At 41.1% G+C, this 20,618-nt stretch overlaps 1 protein-coding gene across 1 annotated transcript in view; it reads left to right on the top strand.

Moving 5' to 3' along the window:
* The window catches only part of EHHADH (enoyl-CoA hydratase and 3-hydroxyacyl CoA dehydrogenase), a 54,236-nt gene extending 42,517 nt beyond the window's left edge, over positions 1-11,719 (top strand). Inside the window, exons 6-7 of the mRNA XM_028504951.2 lie at positions 719-1,060; positions 8,675-11,719. Of these exons, the coding sequence (XP_028360752.1) occupies positions 719-1,060; positions 8,675-9,936 (1,604 nt within the window). The 3' untranslated portion in view covers positions 9,937-11,719. The remainder of the gene's footprint in view (positions 1-718; positions 1,061-8,674) is intronic.
* The last annotated feature ends 8,899 nt before the right edge of the window (positions 11,720-20,618 follow it).

Here is a 20,618-nt window from a genome sequence, read left to right as displayed (position 1 = left end):
CCTAACCCAATGTCACAAAAGTTTCTCCTGTGTTTAATTCTAGAAATTTTTATAGTTTTAGGTCTTCAACTCAGAGTTATGATCAATTTTGAGGTAATGTTTATATATGGTGTTCAGTAGGGATCTAAGTTTATTTATTTATTTTTTGCATATGGATATCCAGTTGTGTCAGTGCTATTTGTTGATAAAAACTCTTCTTTTTTCTCCTATGAATTGTTTGGACACCTTTGTTGAAAATTGATTGGCATTCATTACAAGAATTTATTTCTGAGCTCTCAGTTCTCTTCTGTCGACTTGTATGTCTATCCTAGTGCCAGTGTCACACTGTCTTCTCTTCTGGGTATTTTTAAGTTCTTGTTACTGTTAGGAATCAAGTTAAAATTACTTTGAATCTAAAATATTATTAACTCAGAGCTATTTTCCTTAAACTGACTGACAGATTAATATTTGATCCATTATGAAATTGGAATAATGGGAAAAGCTGCTTAGAGGCCTGAATTAGGAAAATTGAAATTGCTTTGGATCCATTAAATTCTTGCAGAACTCAGTTGCAAAGACATTAGAGACTTTGGTATGAGTGTTACATTAAATATCTTGTCGAGTAGCATTTAATTTTGTACTTTGAATTTGAACAGATTATTATCATTATTGTTTGCTTATTTTCCTTTAGTATAAGTAACATTTCCAAGGATCTGATTTTCTCTTTTCTTTCTTTCAGATCAGCCTCTAGAATCCCGTAGGCTCTGCAACAGGCCAGTTCAGAGGTTGCCCAACATGGAGTCTATTTTCAGTGAAGCCCTTCTGAAAATGCGGAAGCAGCACCCTGGGTGCCTTGCTCAGGAGGCTTGTGTCCGCGCGGTCCAGGCTGCTGTACAGTATCCCTATGAGGTGGGCATCAAGAAGGAGGAGGAGCTGTTTATGTACCTTAAGCAATCAGGGCAGGCTAGAGCCCTGCAGTATGCTTTCTTCGCTGAGAGGAATGCAAATAAGTGGTCAGTACCCTCTGGAGCATCCTGGAAAACAGCGTCGGCCCGGCCCATCTCCTCAGTTGGCGTTCTCGGTAAGAACATGGGGTAGTTAATGTCATTCTGCAGATCTGCATGTGTACAGTGCTAATATCATCCACTTAGGGCCACCAAGTGCCAGTTTCTATGCTAAATATATTACATGTGTTAGCAAACTTAATGTTCACCCTAGCCCATGAGCTATCTTCATTTTACCTGTGAGGCCTAGAGACACTAACCTTCTCAACAAGGAGCTAAACACAAATGGTCTGGACGTCTTTCACTCACCCCAACCTCTTCCCTGTATGACTCTGTCACTCTTGCATTTCCCAACAATTGTTATTTGTACCACATTTTAAGGTGTGTCCTGTCACTCTTGTAACTAGACATTCAGAACGATGTCTGTCTTTCTGGTCCCTGGAACCATTCACTTCTACTTTGAAACCACTGTCCTCAAATCCATCGGAACTTTGAAGCAGGGGTTTCCCTACTTTTGACCCCTGGAATTTTTCTGAACACATGTCTTCTTTCCTCAGAAGCTAGATCTCTGATTGACTTCTTCGAGCCACCTTCTTAATCTCCATTGCTCTTAGTCTTGGCCCCAAAATGGTCTTGTGTGGATTTTAAACCCCATGAAATGGGAAGCATAATGGTATATGTTTCAGCTCATATACAGTCTTTTGGTGGAAGAGGTTCATAGTTTACTAAAAGTATCAACTTTATTAGTCCTCACTTGGCCCTTTAGCACCCCACCCAGCCTGGAGGGAAAGAGCTTACTCTGTATCTTCTTAGTCTGTCATCTCATTCAATTTTAGGTATAAAATAGTATGTCTTTTAAAAATATTTCAATTACATTTGACATATACTATTATATTAGTTTCAGGTGTACAACATAGTGATTATTAGCCTTTTGTATAAGTTGTGAAGTGATCACCCTGGTAAGTCTAATACCCATCTGACACCATAGTGGTACACACTCTAACAGTGGAATACCATTCAGTCATAAAAAGAAGGAAGTCTTGCCATTTGTGACAACATGAACGGACCTAGAGGGTTATGCTGTGTGAAATAAGTCAGACAGAGAAAGACAAATATCATGTGATTTTGCTTATATGTGGAATCTAAAAAACAAAATAAATGAGCAAACAAACCAGAAACGAACTCGTAGATACAGAGAAAATTCTGATGAGAGGGGTATTGGGTAGATCAGTGAAAAGGGGAAAGGGAGTAAGATGTGCAAATTGCCAGTTATGAAGTACTAGGTCTTTGGTACAGACACACTGAGCTCCTTCCAGCACTGACTCCATTCACTTGTGATTTTTTAAGGAGGTGGATGAATAATGTGACAAAGAAATATAAGTGTTCCTTTTTTGGTAGTCTTTCAGCAACACAAGTATTTGTTTCTCGTTGTATATTTACTAGTTTCTTCTTCCCTATATTCCTTCAAGCCAGGAATAATTAGTGCAAAATAATAGCCAAACTTACGTTTATCTGTATTGCTTGTTAGCCATTGTTTGCGAGTTTCCCCATTTCTTCTTCACAAGCCTTTTTGAAAAGACTTCAGGTTTATCTGGCATGGAATGTTTAAAAATTTGAAGTTGTTTTTTTTTTTAAGTATACCCTACATCATTCTGAAAAACATTTGAGGAAAAAAAGAAATGTTTTAAATATACAAAAGACAATGTAGATAAAAATAAACTCAGTTTGGTTATTTCCCTTCTTCATGTTTATCCCCACACTGCTCTGCATTTCATCTGTGTGATGCATCTCCCACTGCGTGCTATGCCCTCTGGAACCTTCCTGCAGCCTCATCTGCTTCACTTGGCTCCCCCCTCTGTCTCCCACTTGAATCCTGGCTTACCCAGGGCCGCTGTTGCTCCTGCAGCCCTCTCAAGAGAATGATACTGCGTCTCTCACACTCCATGGACCTCATCGTCACTTTCCAGCCCTTTCAGGACGGTCTCTGTGGTCCTGCCGTAGGTTCCAGTCTCTCTGTCCCCCTTCGTTGCTGTCATTGGTCCCTCTCATTTGCTGAAAATTTTGGTAACTGGCTCACAGTTACCCATTTTGGCCCAAATCCTGCTGCCAATCTGATTATCTTCATTTCTGTGTGGACAGTTCATTGAACCGTGTTGCTCTGGGTTCTTTTGCCTCCTTAGATCCAGTGGCACTCGCCTCATTTCACTTCTGTGACCCACATTTATGGCCTCATTGCAAATGAGGCCTCACTACAGGTCTTCTCCTTGCCCGAACATTTCTCTGCCTCTGACATTTGACATGTCACCTTTTCACCACAACCTGGTATCTTTCCACATCACTTTGCTGGTTATTCTAATTACTTCCACTACTTGATCAGCAACTCTTTACTTTTTCCTCTACTCAACTTTAATTTTCAGAGCCATCACTTCAGCCTGCCTCTGGCCAATGTCCTCAAACTCCACAATTCACTGCCCATCTTCTCTGCCTCCTGACAAAGGCCCAGCCCTGTGCTTCCACGAGCCCAGGCCCCGGCTCCTCAGACCAGATCGGCTGTCAGGAGGGGAGAAGACCACAGCTGACCAAAAAGTTGACCAGTAGTTAAAGCATCCCTTACTCCCTATTTACTTCTCTTAGCAGAAGCGGTTTCTGACCAAATTTAATTCCGTGGCAGGTAAAGGCAAAAATCTGGTAGCAGAGCAGGACTCCTTGCCACCGTCTGTATTTGTTTAATGAGGAAAAATCAGCAAACTAAATTCAGTATAAATACAGAAGGTACCTATGAAAACACAGGAACCAGCAGTGAAAGACTTGGTCCTTCAGCTCTTTACCAGACAGGGCTGAATATCTTGAGACCACAAGGGTGTGAGCAGACATGTTAGGAGTTAAGGGCTTTTTGAAAGAAATGTATACAGTTGACCCTTGAAAAATGCAGGGGTTAGAGGATCCAATTCCCTGAGCAGTTGAAAATCCATGGGTAACTTCTGACTTCCCCAACATGTAACTACTATTAGCCTACTATTGGCCAGAAGCCTTACTAACAGCATAGTTGATTAACACATATTTTGAATGTTATATATATTCTTACAATAAAGGAAGCTAGAGAAAAAATGCTATTAAGAAAATCATAAGGAAGTGAAAATACATTTGCTATGTTTATTGAAAAAAATCTGCATATAAGTAAACCTACTCAGGTCAAACTTGTGTTTCCAAGGGTCAGTGGTATTGTGCTTTCATGTATGTTTTTATTTCCATGATTAAGTGAAAAATGTCCGTTTCTAGAACTAAACTTAAGAAGATCTAAAGTGATAGCCAGGACACTTCTAGGAGGCATTAAGCGGCTCCACTCTTGTGGTCGGGGATCATGAGTTGCTCTGTCGCCTCCGTGACCCCGGGGCCCACCTGCTCTGAGGGGTGAGCCCCGAGGAGCTGTACTCCACCTTCGCAAGGCGGCTTCCCTTCCCTGCTCTGCTTTCAGTTCTGAGGTATCACTTACCTTCTGTTACAGTTCACGCAGCACTTCCTCATAACTTCTCATTAATCCTTATTGTTATTGTCCCTATGAGATCGTGACTTCTGTAACTGTAGACGTTTTGTATGAAGGTTGGGACTGAAAGCTGGGGGCCCGGGCCTTTGAGCCCCACTCGCTCCCCAGGCTCAAGCTCAGGATGCAAGTTGCTACAGCAGTGAGAGCTGTTAAGCCTTCTCGTTACTGGGTGAAATGCAGATATGTAGCAAATTTGGAAAACTAAACATTTTAATAATTTAATATATTTAGTAATTATATATAATATAAAATAAGTTAATAAAATTTGAAAATTAAATAACTGTGTTCCAAAGAAATGAAATCAGTGGGGTTTTTTATGACTGAAACATTCTATGTTCAAAACCAATCCCCAAATTTAGTCAACATGAACTATAGAAGAGTATAATATATGAATGGCTTTCACAAAGCTGTTTTATCCACAACGGGTTGGTTAAGTAACAGATAACCAGCTGATGTAACAGGTCACCCAACAATCTCAGTAGTTTAACCCAATAAAGATGTATTTCCTGTGTGCTCTGCTAGGTCATTCTAGGACCCGGCTCCTTCCAGTTAACGGCTCTGCCATTCCCTCGGACGAGGGCCAGCAGACTTTTTCTGTGAAGTGCCAGATAACTAATATTTTAGGCTTTGTGGGTTCTGTGATCTCTGTTGCAACTACCCAACCCTTTCTTTGAGCACAAACACAGCCATCGAGAACATGAAAACAAATTAGTGTGGTTGTGTTCTGATAAAACTTTATCTATAAACACTGAAATTTGGATTTGATACAATTTCTTGTGTCATAAAATACCCTTCTTCTTCTTCTTCTTCTTCTTCTTCTTCTTTATTTTTTAGTTTTTCAACTGTTTAAAATGTGAAAACATTTTTAGCTTGCACGCAATATAGAAACAGGCCTTGGTCCAGATTTGCTAGAATAAAGACCAGATTTGCCTGGTCTTTAGCGTCTCTTTCAAGGCCTTCCGAGAACAACAAAATGCAGTTGTTCTCTGCATTTTCTATCTTCAGGAGATAATGTGAGATCTTGTGGGAGCTTTTATGGGCCAATAGTAGATCCCATGCACACCCCCGACCATTTCATGGCCCAGAAGTAGTCACAGGCCCTGCCAGGGTACAAGGGATATATGGAAAGCACAGTCTCTCATGTGTCCAGGAGGAAAATGAAATGGTGTGGGGAAGGAAGAGCAACCTCTCTGCCACTGAATACTTTTTCTTCATTGTCTATTCTTCTTGCTTTTGCTTAAAACATTATTCCCTTTCCCTTTTCCTTCCCCAGCTTGGATAGTTCAACTTTCTCGATTTCACCCACTTCAATATGATCTTTCTTCAAATATCTTAATATTGAAGCTTTTCTTGAATCATTCAACCAAATAAAATCTTTTTTTTGAATCATCAAAGACATTCAAAGTTCTCACATCACTTACTTTACCTTATAGGATAGATATTGTGAACTTTTCTTCTTCACACTACTAGATTATATAGGCTCCCTGAGAATTGGTACTTTTAATATTTTTAACAGTTTTATGGAGATATAACTCATATACCATAAAATTTACCATTTTAAAGAGTTCATTGGAAAATGATATAGCTACTGTGGAAAAAGCATGGCAGTTCCTCGAAACATTAAAGATAGAACTACCATCTGACCCAGCAGTTCCACCTCTGAGCACATACCCAAAAGAATGCCAAGCAGGGACACCAACAGGTATTTGTGCACTTGTGTTCACAGCAGCATCATTCACAATAGTCTAAAGTAGAAACAACCCAAGTGTCCATCAGTGGATGAATGTATAAACAAAATGCAGTGTATACATGCAATGGGGTATTATTCAGCCCTAAAAATGTAGGAAATTCTGATACATAATACAACACAGATGAACCTTGAAGATACTGTGTTAAGTGAAATAAGCTAGTTATAAAGGAACAACTTCTATATGATTCCACTTGTATAGGAGATGCCTAAAGTATTCATAGAGACAGAAAGTAGAATAGTGGTTGCCAGTGGCGGCAGGGAAGGACGAAAGGGGAAGTATTGTTTACTGCATACAGAGTTTGAGTTTTTCGAGATGAAAAGCGTTTCGGAGGTGGATGGTCGTGCTAATTGCATCACAATGTGAACATACTTAATGCACTAACCTGTAAATTGATGTAAATTTTATATGGATTTTACCATAATTTTAAAAAATTTAAATACATAATAACAGTGTCACCAAAAAAGAATATACTTCCATGGCATTTAGATATTCAATCAATTTTAAAACATTTTCATTATCCTGAAAAGAAACCCTTTACCCATTACCAGTCATCACTCATTCTCCTTTCCCCAGCCCCTGGCAACCACTAACCCACTCTCTTCTCTATGTATTTGCCTAATCCGGACATTTCATATAAACAGAATCATTTAACATGTGGCCTTTTGTATACAGCTTCTTTCACAGCATAATATTTTTAAGGTTCATCCAGACTGTAGTGTATATCAGTACTTCATTTCTTTTTATGGCTGAATAATATTCTGCTGTTTGAATATACCACATGTTGTTTATCCATTCATCATTTGATGGGCATTTGGTTGCTTCTGCCTTTGGCTATTTTGAATAATGATGCTCAGAACATTTATGTACAAGTCTCATGTGGACATACGTCTTAAATTCTCTTAGGGATGTATGTACACATATTTACCTACCTACCTCCATACCTTCCTACCTAGGAGTGAAATTTCTGGATCATGTGACAAGTTCATATTTAACATTTGAGGAACTTCCAACAGTTTTTCCACAGCAGCAATACCATTTTACAGTCTTCCAGCAATGTATCAGGGTTCCATTTTCTCCACATCCTTGCCAGAACTTGTTATTGTCATTTTAATTATAGCTAACCTAGTGGATATAAAGTGTCAGCTCATTGTGGTTTTGAATTGAATTTCCTTAATGACTATTGATGTTAGGCATCTCTTTATATGCTTATTGGGCATAGTATATCTTCTTTGGAGAAATCTTTATTAGACCATTTGTCTAATTTTATTTTTTTTTTTAAGATTTTATGTATTTTTTTTAGAGGGGAAGAGAGGGAGAACGAAAGAGAGAGAAACATCAATGTGTGGTTGCCTCTTACATGTCCCCCACTGGGGACCTGGCCCGCAACTCAGGCATGTGTCCTGACCTGGAATTGAACGGTGACCTTTCAGTTTGCCGGCCAGTGCTCAATCCACTGAGCCACACCAGCCAGGGCACCATTTGCCTAATTTTAAGTTGAATTGTCTTTTTATTGTTGAGTTTAGGAGTTCTCTATATAGTCTGATACAAATCCCTTATCAGATCATTCTTTTGCACGTGGATATCCAGTTGCCCCAATATCATTTTTTGAAATCCTTGTCAAAAGTTGACTGGCCACAAGCATCTAAATTTATTTCAGGACTCTCTACTCTATTCCATTGATACATGTGTCTGTCCTTATGCCAGGACCTCCCTGCCTTGAATACGGTAGCTTTGTCATAAGTTTTGATATTGGGAAGCGTGAGTTCTCCAACTTGTTCTTATTTTTCAATATTGTTTTGGTTATTCTGGGTTCTTTGTATTTCTATACAATTGTTAGAATGAGTTTATTAATTTCCTCAAAAAAAAACCCCAGTTAGATTTTTGATAGGGATTGACTGGATTTGCAGATCAGTTTGGGTGGTATTGCCATCTCAACAATACTGAATAGTGAACATGAAATTCTTTCCATTTATTTAGGTCTTTAATTTCTTTCAGTAATGTTTTCTAGGCTTGGTGTACAGGTTTTTAAATTTTTCATTAAATTTATTCTGAAGTATTTTATTTTTGATACTATTGTAAGCAGAATTGTTTTCTTCATTTCATGAACACATCAGCTCATTGCCAGTGTGTTGAAATACAGTTGATTTTTGTATATTGACTTTGAATCCTGTGACTTTGCTGAACTTGTTTATTAGTTTTAATAGTGTATGTGTGTGTGTGATATACTCTAAAGCACACAATGCAGTGGCTAGCCTTAACTAGTATTCAATCCATTTATGTTCCTTGAATTGATCTCTTTAAATGCCACATTGCCACAGAAGCCTTGCATCCACCAAGTAATTTTCCAGTTCTCAGTACCATTGAATCACTTTTTCCTCTTTTACTCTTATCTACAGGTTTGGGAACAATGGGTCGAGGCATTGTCATTTCTCTTGCAAAGGCCAAGATTCCTGTGATTGCTGTGGAATCAGACAAGAAGCAGCTAGAAACTGCAAAGACTGTTATAACCTCCATCTTGGAAAAAGAAGTATCCAAAATGCAGAAAAGTGGCCACCCTTGGTCAGGACCAAAACCCAGATTAACCACATCTATGAAGGAGCTTAGTGGTGTAGATTTAGTCATTGAAGCAGTATTTGAAGAAATTAACCTAAAGAAGCAGGTCTTTGCTGAGCTGTCAGCCATGTGCAAGCCAGAAGCTTTTTTGTGCACCAATACGTCGGCCTTGGATGTTGATGAGATTGCTTCTTCCACTGATCGTCCTCACTTGGTCATTGGCACCCATTTCTTCTCACCAGCTCATGTCATGAAGTTGTTAGAGGTTATTCCCAGCCGATACTCCTCCCCCACTACTATTGCCACTGTTATGAACTTATCGAAAAAAATTGGAAAATTTGGTGTAGTGGTAGGCAACTGTTTTGGGTTTGTTGGGAATCGAATGTTGAGCCCTTATTACAATCAGACGTATTTCTTGTTAGAAGATGGCAGTACACCAGAGGAGATAGATGAGGTGCTAGAAGACTTTGGTTTCAAAATGGGACCTTTTAGAGTGTCTGATCTTGCGGGGTTAGATGTGGCTTGGAGATCTCGAAAGGGGCAAGGTCTTACTGGACCCATGCTGCCTCCAGGGACTCCTGCCCGAAAGCGAGGCAACAGTAGATACTGCCCAATTCCTGATATGCTCTGTGAGGCAGGGCGATTTGGCCAGAAGACAGGTAAGGGTTGGTACCAATATGACAAGCCACTGGGTAGGATTCACAAACCTGATCCCTGGATTTCCAAGTTTCTGTCACAGTACAGGGAAACCTATGGAATTGAACCACATAGCATTAGCAAGGATGAGATCCTGGAGCGCTGCTTATATTCACTCATCAACGAAGCATTCCGCATCTTGGGAGATGGGATAGCTGCCAGCCCAGATCACATTGATGTTGTGTATTTGCATGGGTATGGATGGCCAAGGCACAGGGGTGGACCCATGTTTTATGCTTCCACAGTTGGTTTGCCCACAGTGCTAGAGAAGTTGCAGAAATATTACAGGCAGAATCCTGATATTCCCCAACTAGAGCCTTGTGACTATCTGAAAAAATTGGCTTCCCAAGGAAATCCTCCTCTGAAAAAATGGCAGAGTTTGGTAGGACCCCCCAGCAGTAACCTGTGATTCCGCCTTTCGGGTTATGCCTCACACGCTGGCAGCAGGTAATGCTCACTGGATTTCATTGAGATTAAATCCAAAGGTCTAAAATAGGTTGCTCTGGTTGGAAAAAGGCTTTCCTTGAGGTGATGGGTGCACAGTGCTGGGTGCAGATGATGTTTTATTGAGTTGTAGACTTGAAACCTATATGGTTTTGTGAACCAGTGTCACCCCAGTAAACTCAATTTAAAAATTGCTCTGAAATACAAAGCTAAAGAAATAATCAGCTAAACTTCCTCTTTGGGTCTTCTGTCTGTTTATTCCAATGGGTCAAATATTCAGTAATGTGCTTCCTATGCCTCTGAATCTGTCCTTATCAGATAAATGCCTTCAATCCCAATGAATAAACTCCAGTTAATACCTTAATAGCTAAGAAGAGAGCCTCAGGAATACGTTGAGGTTCTCAAATGCTTTTATCATTAGAGAAATATGTAATCAATTAATAACTGAAAAAGCAACTAAATTATAAAATAATTTTGACCCCCTTCAGCCTCACACACTAGCACTAATGGGAAATCTCACGGGTCCTTCATTCAACAAACATTCATTGTGTCTCCCCTGAGTTTCTTGCACAGCACTTGGCGGACCTAGAGTTCAGACTAATCCAGCATGGATGTCCGTGATCAGGTTCAGTTCATAGTCTCAGGGTGGAATGGAGATAGTTGGCAGGGTAGAGTACATGGTGAGGTCTCTGTGAGTGAGTGTGAAAAGCTGCCCAAGGAGAGGCAGTATGCAGAGGCTGAAGTATGAAAGGCTAAACAAAGTAGAAGTTGTAGACAAGACACAGTTGGGAAGTACTTTAGACCAGAATGGGGAACTCGGAGTGGTTCCACAAGTCACGCTCAATACGTGGCCTCTGTCCAAGGCCCCGTTGCACATGCCACAGTTGTGCTTGCTGCTTGCAGGGGGCTTAGTAATGTTTGTTGATAATTCCCTCGAGATCAGGGGATGTCCTGGTCTTTCTTTACTCTTCTGTTCATGGAGAAATAATAGATAGTAGAAAGTTGTTGACTTAGCGTAAGAAGGGATCTTAAGAGAACATGTAGTCTCCTCTGAGTCCGTGTTAGATTTGGATTCTGTAATGATGCCAGTTTTCCTGTCATGATAAGCCTTTGTGATGTTGGGTATGAAAATGGTTGAGTCTTGAAAAATCTAAAATGATTCCAAAATTTCTTATACAGTTTTGTTATAAGACTTCTCTTTTAATGTTTTGTGTGGTTGAATGTTGAGGGGTTGGTCAATACAAAAGACTGGTACAGAAACGTTTACAGCAGAATCATTCGCAATAGCCCCAAATTGGAAACAGAGGAAATGTCCGTCGCTGGTGGAGGCGGGAACCGAGTGTGGAATAGCCATGCAATAGGGTATTCGGCCATGGAAAGAGACGAAATACCGATACAGGCTACAACATAATGGACCTTGAAAATATGTTGCTAAGTGAAAGAACCCAGTCACAAAAGGTGAAATATTATGTGAACATTTGTATGAAATGTTCAGAACAAGCAAATCTGCAGAAACAGAGAGCAGATTAGAGGTTGCCAAAGGCTGGAATGATTGGGGGTCAGGAATGGGGGGTGGCTGCCAGTGGTACAGGATTTCTTTCTGGGCTAATGAAAATGTTGTGAAATTATTGTGGTTACAAAACTCTGTAACTCTACTAAAGAGAATATTGAGTTGTATGCCTTAAATGGGTTAATTATATGGTATGTAATCATAACTCAATAAAGTTTTGAATGAATAAGTAAATAAATAAATGGGCTCAAGGTGTTGTCCTTCAGTGTGATGCTGTTTTCACAGTATTTTCACCTGTGATCCCAAACAAAACTATCAAAAGTTCCGATAGAGAAGTCTTGAATGAATATAGTATGTTTTTCATTGTAAAAACAACAAAAAACTAGCCCTGGCTGGTATGGCTCAGTGGACTGAGCACCAGCCTGCAAACTGAAAGGTCACCGTTCAATTCCCGGTCAGGGCACATGCCTGGGTTGTGGCCAGGTCCCCAGTTGCGGGTGTGCAAGAGGCAACTGACTGATGTTTCTCTCCCTCTGTTTCTCCCTCCCTTCCCCACTCTCTAAAAAATAAATAAATAAAAATCTTAAAAAACAACAACAACAAAAAACCAAAACACCCCTAGAGTGTGTCTACAATTGCAGTTCAATTTAGAATAATTTTTAAGATGTATATTGCTGGAGTTTAAATTGGTCCTTGAAATTAAAGACATCCATAGGAAAGATTCCTGAAAGTAGTAACTTTGTCTCTAAAATGACTTCTTTTAAAATTAACATTAAACACACATTAACTTTTTCTTCTTTAGACCATTAGTGGATTTTATTTTGAGTTCTTAAAACTCATTTTCACCCTACACTATCTTCTTGATTGGAGCTTTGAAACTAGAGTGTCTATGAATAGGTTATATGAGTCAATAATCTCTGAAATTTTATGCTAATGTCTGTGTATATGTATCTGAATGCATTTCTTAGAAGAGATACCATATTTTCATATGTTTGTGACCCAACACTTTATATATAAATAAAATGGGAAGAAGAAATACAAATTTATTTATTTTTACTTTATTTCAAAGGAGGCAAAGCTAATTCTAATTTGTTGAGTCCTATGTGAAACAATATGATGAAATCTTCCAGGATATGTTATCTGATCCTTGAAAATGCACTTGCTTAAAAGACTTATTTTGTTGTTAATAACTTTAAAACTATCTATCTTTTTAAAATAAAAACAGCTGTGGATGACATTTTAAAAAATGTGTTCTAATGGTAATTGACTCTGATGAGAACGATGTATTAGAAGCACACTTGAAGCTTTGCCATAACATTCCAGCTTTAAAGATGAGACTAATGATATTATTTAAATCGGTAAGGGCACTGTGCAGCTGCAGTTGCTACCTGCTTATTCATTTCCAGCATGAACAGGTGTGTGTGAAAACAAAAAACGAGGGGGATCCTACACTTCCTAATTAATGATGTTACAGAATGGTGTATGCAAATCATACTTCACAGTACTGTAGGAACCTAGAATTTCCCGGGTCTTACATTCATCCTTAAAATAGACCACTATAAGTCAGAAATATTGCAGGCTCACTAGATGGTTTGAATTCTTTGGTAGCCATTGATGAGCATAATATAAATCAAGTTCTCTGAACTATGTTTAAAAGCAGCTTTCCACAAGAACAGAATAGTGTTTGACTAATCTTGGGACTATCAGTGCCATCTACTTATCTTGCCAATTTACACATATTTTGAGATTGACAGGCAATTTATATTGTTTCCTGACCAGGCAGCAGCATTACACAACTCTGAGGGACCACATACTGTGGTTCAAGGGGCTACTGCTCACGTAAAAATAATGTCAATAGCACCCCCTGGAGTTGTGCGACATCCACTATTGTTTCCAAGGCACTTCGTATAGAAATCGAAAGCCAAAACCTCTTTCTTCTGCGTATTGCTGTATCTCTCTAAACAAAAGTTAGTTGACAAGAATAGAGGGAAAGACTCCAGTTATATTGATGTCCCCAGTGGGACCAACATTTTAGGAAGATTATATCTTGTCTGTTCTCAGTAATTTTTTTCTAGCATCCTGAGAAAGAAGAACATGAGAAAGATGCACAGGGCTTTTAATTCTTGTTCAAAGCATTTCGGGGTCCATCAGTTGTAATATTTACTTGTCCTCTTTCACCAAACTTAAAATAGCCTGGCAAAAGGAGTACCTGAAAGCATCTGATGAGAAGATACAAGCAGAGCTGATGCAGTCTGTCTCCTTGTGTACACATTTTATAATCAGGGTTCTCCACCTTCTCTGGGAGGAAGCAGTGCAAACAGGAGCAGTCGCTAATTCTAGCCATAAGGCAAGATCCTTAGGATGAGGTGGGGAAAACCTTCCCTGACCAGCTCATAAGTGTGCTGGATTCCTGAAGCCTCCTGGGGCCTAGAGAGTTGTTGATTTGTACATTGCGGAAGAGACCGCTGTCTGTAACCTCACTGTTTCTCTCCTTCTGTAGTGATAAACTTCCAGGTTTTTAGATGAGCAATTGGTTGCTCAAAATATACGATATATTTGTCAGCTTCTCTTGCATGCAGTTGTGAACGTGTGACTAAGACCCAGACCATAGGGCGTAGGTAGAAGTGTCGAATGGCAGCTTTCAGGAACCTACCTTAAGAGTCAGATGATGTGCACTCTTTGCCTCTTTCTTTTTTATGTATCCTCCATCCTGCTGCCTCAAACACAGATGTGATGGCAGGAGTTTGACCCACTATACTGGGCCACGAGGACAAAGGTCATACCCTAGGTAGGGACTGCAGAATGGGAAGCCGTAAAAAGCTTGATCCCTGAGGACCTCATGAGGCAGAGCTGCCACTCTGCCTTTCAACAGTCATTTGTGCGAGAGGGAGAGAGATCAGTTCCTATCCTGGGTGAGCCAGTGTTACTGCAGGTGTTCAATCGCTCGCAGCTGGCCCTAATCCAGCTAATACGGGTGGAGTCAAAAATTAGTGGGGTTTTGTTTTTGTTTTTCTCAGTGTCATAGGTAATTTGATAATCTAATCTCATTAAACAGGATTTCCTGTTTCTTTGTTTTTTTTTTTTTTAACTTTTGCCATTGTAATGTGGTTTTCAACTCCATGTTGATTGCTTATAAATTTTTAAGTTATGTTTCACATTCAATTGTTGTTGGTAGTTCATGGAGACACCAGTAAGAACCTGAGAATAGGATTGCAAATCAACATTATTAGGAAACAGTCTCACAGGCCTACAATCTCAAACTGACTCCTACTTAGAGATAAAAACTCTCACAAAGGCAGTACCTATTATCAAAAGAAAAGGTGGTCAGCGATGACACAAAAGAAGAGTAATTCGAGAAGCAGTATCTCTCAGCACTGACCAAAACAGAGGTGGGCACTGAACTTGGGGTACACCACCCTGCTGCTTACTAGATCAGATATCTCCAAAATGGGGTACCCCTACCCACGGCAGTGTGAAACATGACCATAGAGGTGCAGACAGAAAATATTTAGAATGATTATTACTACTTATTTCTAACAAGTAAGAAATGAGCATTGCATACACATATGACACTCGTCCTCGCCAGGTGGCATCCCAGACAGCCCTGCAGGGAGGAAATGTCCTCAGGGAAGAGGGCGAGTTCCCAAGTGCAGAGGGGCTGATGGAGGCATCCTCCCTCTTTCCTTTGCTCTCAGCATATTGAGAAAGACTGCAAATTATGCATGCTGGGGCAAGCAGGTATTTAGACTAAATAATTTAATTTAATTTAATTTAATTTAATTTTTAATTAACCTTCACAAAATAATGCAAGCAAAGGTGAACAACAAGAAAATGGCAGAACTGGTGGTTCTGGAATCAGCTTTTAGTCAGACCTAGCAAGAAGGTGGCCAAAAACAAATGAAATGATCAAGATTATTAGAAATATTGATTTATAACCTGCCATTTGTGATGAAGTTAATAGTATGAAACCATCACCTATTCACAAAATGTTTTAATATATTTATTTCATTATCTCATCTTTTATAAATTTCTATTTTATTGTTTTATAATATACATATATGTCAATATCATTGTAAAAATATACATTTTGTAAACATCCTACAGATTAGAGATGCATACTAAAAATTTATGTGAGCTACTACCCAATCCTCTTTTAGGAATGAAAGATTTATTCTCCCAGCTACTGGGGGTGCTGCTAGAAAACGGCCTTCCTCAGGGACTGCCTCGCTCAAGGTCACGGCGTCTTCTTGAGGTAGCTTGCCTCCAATGACTGTTTAACGCAGGAGTGAAAGTGCCTGATCCTCTCGCCCCAACTCCGAGGGGCTGACAGCTCTGGGGTTCCCTGGGACGCGGTGCTGAAGCACTGCACTGCAGCCCAGCTGTTCCCCGTGCTTGGTCCTGTTTCCGTCCCTTCTGTGTCACAGGTGTTGATCCCAAGGGCACTCCCTAAACTTTCTCCACACCTGTCTCCATCTCAGAGTCTGTTTCCCCGGGAACCCAAACTGCAGCAATGGAGAGGCATGACCAAAAATATTTGGAAACCAGTGATCCATATGCTATCAACTCTCTACATGTTTGATAGACTTCTTTTTTTCTCACATCATCAATTTTTATAAATATTCTATGCATGCTAGGAAAAGCTGCTCATTCTGTTTGTTAAATATGGGATTCTTTTTTTCCCCCCAGATGCAGCATTTCCCACTTCATTGTCGGGCCTGGCTGGGAGACGATGGTGGAAATAGTATCAGTCACTAACTTTGCTTCATCAGCACAGGGGTGAGACCACGTGCAAACAATATCTAGTAGATTTTGCAGAATGATGATGGGACCGATCAGACATTTTCCTATCCCAGCACGACCTCGAGTAGTGAGAGCAGCCTCCACTAAGGCTCTGGGAAACCTAAGGTTTTGCCTCATGGGAGCGAGTGGCATGAGGGCCTCCAAGTCTGAGCAGAGCCAGATTTGGCCCACCCGAGCGACTCTTTGATCACCAGTGATCAGTGGAGGGGAAGTGAGCAAACTGCCCCCGGAGGCAAATCTCATCAGGCCATTGCTCTGAAATGATCTTTCAGACATAGAAGTCACCCAGGTACTCTGCAGCTTTTTGATTGACTGATTGCTTTATGAGCCTTCTAATTCTTGTTTCCTTTTGAGATGCCAAAGCCATTGCTAACTAAGTGAGACATAATGTGAGGAGCACTTGACAATGTGTCAGTCTCCTGCCCTGGCCCTTATTTCTGTCCTGATTCATGCAGAGCTGAAGGGTATGTGCTGGACAGGGAAGACCATGACACCAGGACGAAGGTGGCAGAGGGCAGATAATGGAGTTAGGACCTTGGTGATCAATACGGGGTTCTAAGGTCAAGCTTGTTAACTGTGTGAGGAACGTTTTCTGTACAGCCTTGATAATGCTCTTTCTGTGGTCCTGCCTCCTCCTGTGATCAGGGTCAACTACGCATGCCAGGGTGGGAACTCCTTTCCTTGGCACAAAAAGCCAGAAATGACTGAGTGACACACATAGCTTTAAAAAGGCTCTTACTATGTCCCTTGTGGAAGCATGTCCCCTCTGGGAGCCAGGACTTGTAGATCTCAGAGTGTTGGTGGCTGGCACAGGAAGCAAAATTTCCCAAGTAGGCCACTGGCAGTGACGATAAGTGGGACCACTTCTACTTCCTGTCTTCGATGCCTATAACCCTGTGTTTTAATTGTTAGGAACGTAACATCATACATATAATGGTTATTCATTTACTGTATAAACTGCATCCTGAAGGATGGTACCCTGTCCTCACAGGATATCATCTCCAAGCTGGCACTTCAGTAGTACCTTCAAAGAGATATTCCATTTCTCTTTAGGAAAGCCAGTAGCTCCTGGGCGGTGTAGTACATGACCAGAGTAGGGAACCCATGGTCATATGCCCACCTCGGCACTAGCTTCGTTTTAAAGTGGGTCCTTTGTTCTGAGGCAGTATTATGTAGACTCTTGTATCACTGGCTCTGATCCTTGGAACATGAAGCCCTGCAGTCAGGAAAGGAAAACTCACATGTGGAATATGTGTCAATTCCAGTCAAGATGAATCACTGACCTGCGGACCAAAGAGTTCTGATGTAAGTGGCTTACCACCCAGTGACTGGCTGGTCTCTTTGAAGGATAGTGCAGCATCTGGGCAGGCTGTACACTCTGCAACTGGATCAGCCTTGGAGAGTGGGAAGGAGTTCATTCTGCTGGGCTCATGCATAGCTTTCACCCCTTCATCCGAGCCTACTCTGTTGCTGGGCTACTCGTGCCAGTACTAAGGTAGGCGATGATAATGCCTGGTTGATGTCAGCTAGTCTGGTCACTCTGTGTACTTGGTTGCTTAATTTGTCTTTTGGGGCAGCAGTTTTCTGGATGGCATTGACACATGATGCTCACCTCTTCACACTGTGTGCCTGCTTCCATACATCCATCCCTCGATTCCCCAGTTCTTTCTGTCCCCTGCCTTCTAATATTTCTCTGTCCAGGCCCTGATCAATCACTTACACTATTCTTACATCCAGCCACTTCTCTGAGGCTTTTGATTCCTTCTTTCATCATCAGCTGTGGAAGTTTCAGCATTTTTACTTTACTAAGTGTACCATCAGTTTCTCCAAGCCTCCAAGAGCCACCCCAGCAGTGTGTTAGTAATATGTCCTAGAGTCTTTGCCTGGGCATTAAGCCCTGTATCATGAAGAGTGTTTCCATACTGATAAATTCTCCCTACCAAAACTTATGTTCTGCCCCCTTGGTCCAGCACACTCAGGGTCCAGTCCCAAACACCCTCCAGGCTTCTGCTGATATGTGTCAGCTAGATTCTATGACTCCTTAAGGAAATAAACCTTTTCCTCTCTTACTAGTCTCAGTACTCCCCTGAACAGGTTATTTTGTGAGTTAATACTAATTACTATTCCGGTGGCCAGGACGGGAGGTATTTCCTAAGTTGGATATGTATCTTACAAATCAGAAGCCTCTGAATTATCTTTGAGCAAAGGGGGAGCACAAGTCTTTAGCAAGGAAGGGGTAAGCCTCTTCTGCAGGCCCAAAGTGTTCAGGGAAATCTCAGGGTTTAAGATTTTCAAATCATTGACTCAGATGTCTTCATTGTAAGTCACAGTGTCCCACTTCTTCCCATTCAAGGCCCCAACCTTGGCATTGTGGAACTGCCATGAGAATCCCACCCCCTGTGGAACTCCATTTCCCTTGCCTTACCATTAAGTCCTAGGCCTGACTCTCTGCCCTTTCTGCCCTGTGACTACAGGTCAGTGTCTTACATGCTGCTAGGGAAGTTCTCTGATGTTCACAGTCTTCACAGCTCCTCTCACGTGGGTAATTAGTCACCTTACACCTTTTATTGTGTTTCTCTAATGCAGCAATAGCCCCCAGCAACAGCCATCTGACTTCATGTAATTACAATTTCCTATAAACCTCTCAAATGCCTGATACATTGTCCTCATTACTTCTCACAGATATCCCATCCTAACTTCTCCACTGATTAAAATTTTAGCTTTTGCCCAGTAACAGCATGCTAGGAGCTATTGATATTCTACTGTCTATTAGTGATGCCATTTTCATTGCTGATTGGCTGGTTTGTGAGCCAGCTGCAAAGTCCTGTTTTAGAGTTTGCTTCCTAGGACCACTTCTACCATCAATTGTCATCAACCAAGTTCCCCAGGAAAAAGACTCTGGGGTAGGTATATCAATGCAGTAGATCTACTGGTCAGTGCCTTCGGGAGTAACGCCCGCAGGGGAGTGAAGGAAGCGAGATTGAGCAGAAGGAGTTGAACTACGAGGCAGATACAATGGAAGCTTCAGCAGACCTTCAGGGAGCTCGGAGGCCCAGATAGCCCTTCAGAGGTGGCCTGAACAGACGCAAGGGAATTAAGCTTTCCTATCTCCACCGTCACTTACTTTTGGATACCAGAGGAGTGGAGGGAAGCACGGTCTTGAACAAGGCATCTACTTTCAGCCAACGTCAAAATCCGTGGAGGAACTCAGGTCCTTAGCCTCTCCTGGCAACCAATACTCCCGGAAGCTAGGGGAGTAAGTGCCTTGGTGCTGAGAAGAGGAGTCTGGGGATACTTCACAGCATCCGATATACAGCTTCTGCCTTGCAGACCTTCTGTGTTGTTCTCATCACACCTTACCCCTGTTTTGATCAGTTGCTACAAGAAGCCCCAAACTCCCAGACGTCCCTCATCACCTGGACTCATCACTGTACATCTCCTAATTGGATGCGTTGTCTTCTTTGACATTACAAATCCTTCCCTTGAATCCTCTAGAATTCACAGTCTGCATCAGCAAAATCTCCTCAAGTTGCAAAGTGTTCTCTGGATATTTCTTTTTCTTCTTGGCCTAAATTCTTTGGGTCTTCAGGGGGCTCTCCAATGAATGGCTCCACCAGCCAGCTTCTGAATAAATTGAGAAATAAAACAAAAAGTAATCATGGGGGTTAAATAACACCTTTATTAGTAGTAGAGTCCAGGTCGAAGGGTGTGATTTTAGGTATAATAACTTGGCAGACTTGGTAACACTGCCCCTGAGAATGAGACAGACCTTACCACACCGCTGCAGCGGCACTGGGCCACACACACATACCAGTCTTCTCCTTTTTTCTGAAGCCCCTATTTATGTAACTTTAAATAATTCTCTATTGCATGTATGTTGCCTCAGACTCTTTTTGGAAGCAGATGAATCATTAGGAAAGAGAGGGTGAGGGGAGAGATAAGACTCTCAAGACCAGATACACGATAACAGAGTAAATGGCACATGCCAAATGAACCAAATGAATAATGTACACTATCAGTACTAGAATGCAGAGAAGGAGGTGGTCACTAAAAAAATTAATGCCCACTAACTTCGAGGAGGCTATCCGATTGCATTTCTCTAGTCCATTCATTTCCCCACTCTTCTAGATGACTATTTTCATACCTTTGATTTTTCCAAATTTTGTCACCTCCTTCTGCATCCTCCTTCTCAGCTGATGTCCTTGTTTCCCTCACAGAGAAAATAGAAGCAATCAGAAGAGAACTTCCACAGACACCCACCAACACATCTACCCACCTCCTGCATCTGTGCTCATTTATCCTGCCTCCCTCCTAGTTCTGTGAATGAACTCTCTCTG

Source organism: Phyllostomus discolor, chromosome 2 (genome assembly GCF_004126475.2).
Source record: "Phyllostomus discolor isolate MPI-MPIP mPhyDis1 chromosome 2, mPhyDis1.pri.v3, whole genome shotgun sequence".
In the NCBI taxonomy this organism is placed as follows: domain Eukaryota; kingdom Metazoa; phylum Chordata; class Mammalia; order Chiroptera; family Phyllostomidae; genus Phyllostomus; species Phyllostomus discolor.
The sequence above is the reverse complement of the archived record's forward strand: the minus strand, read 5'-3'. Positions and strand labels throughout refer to the sequence as shown.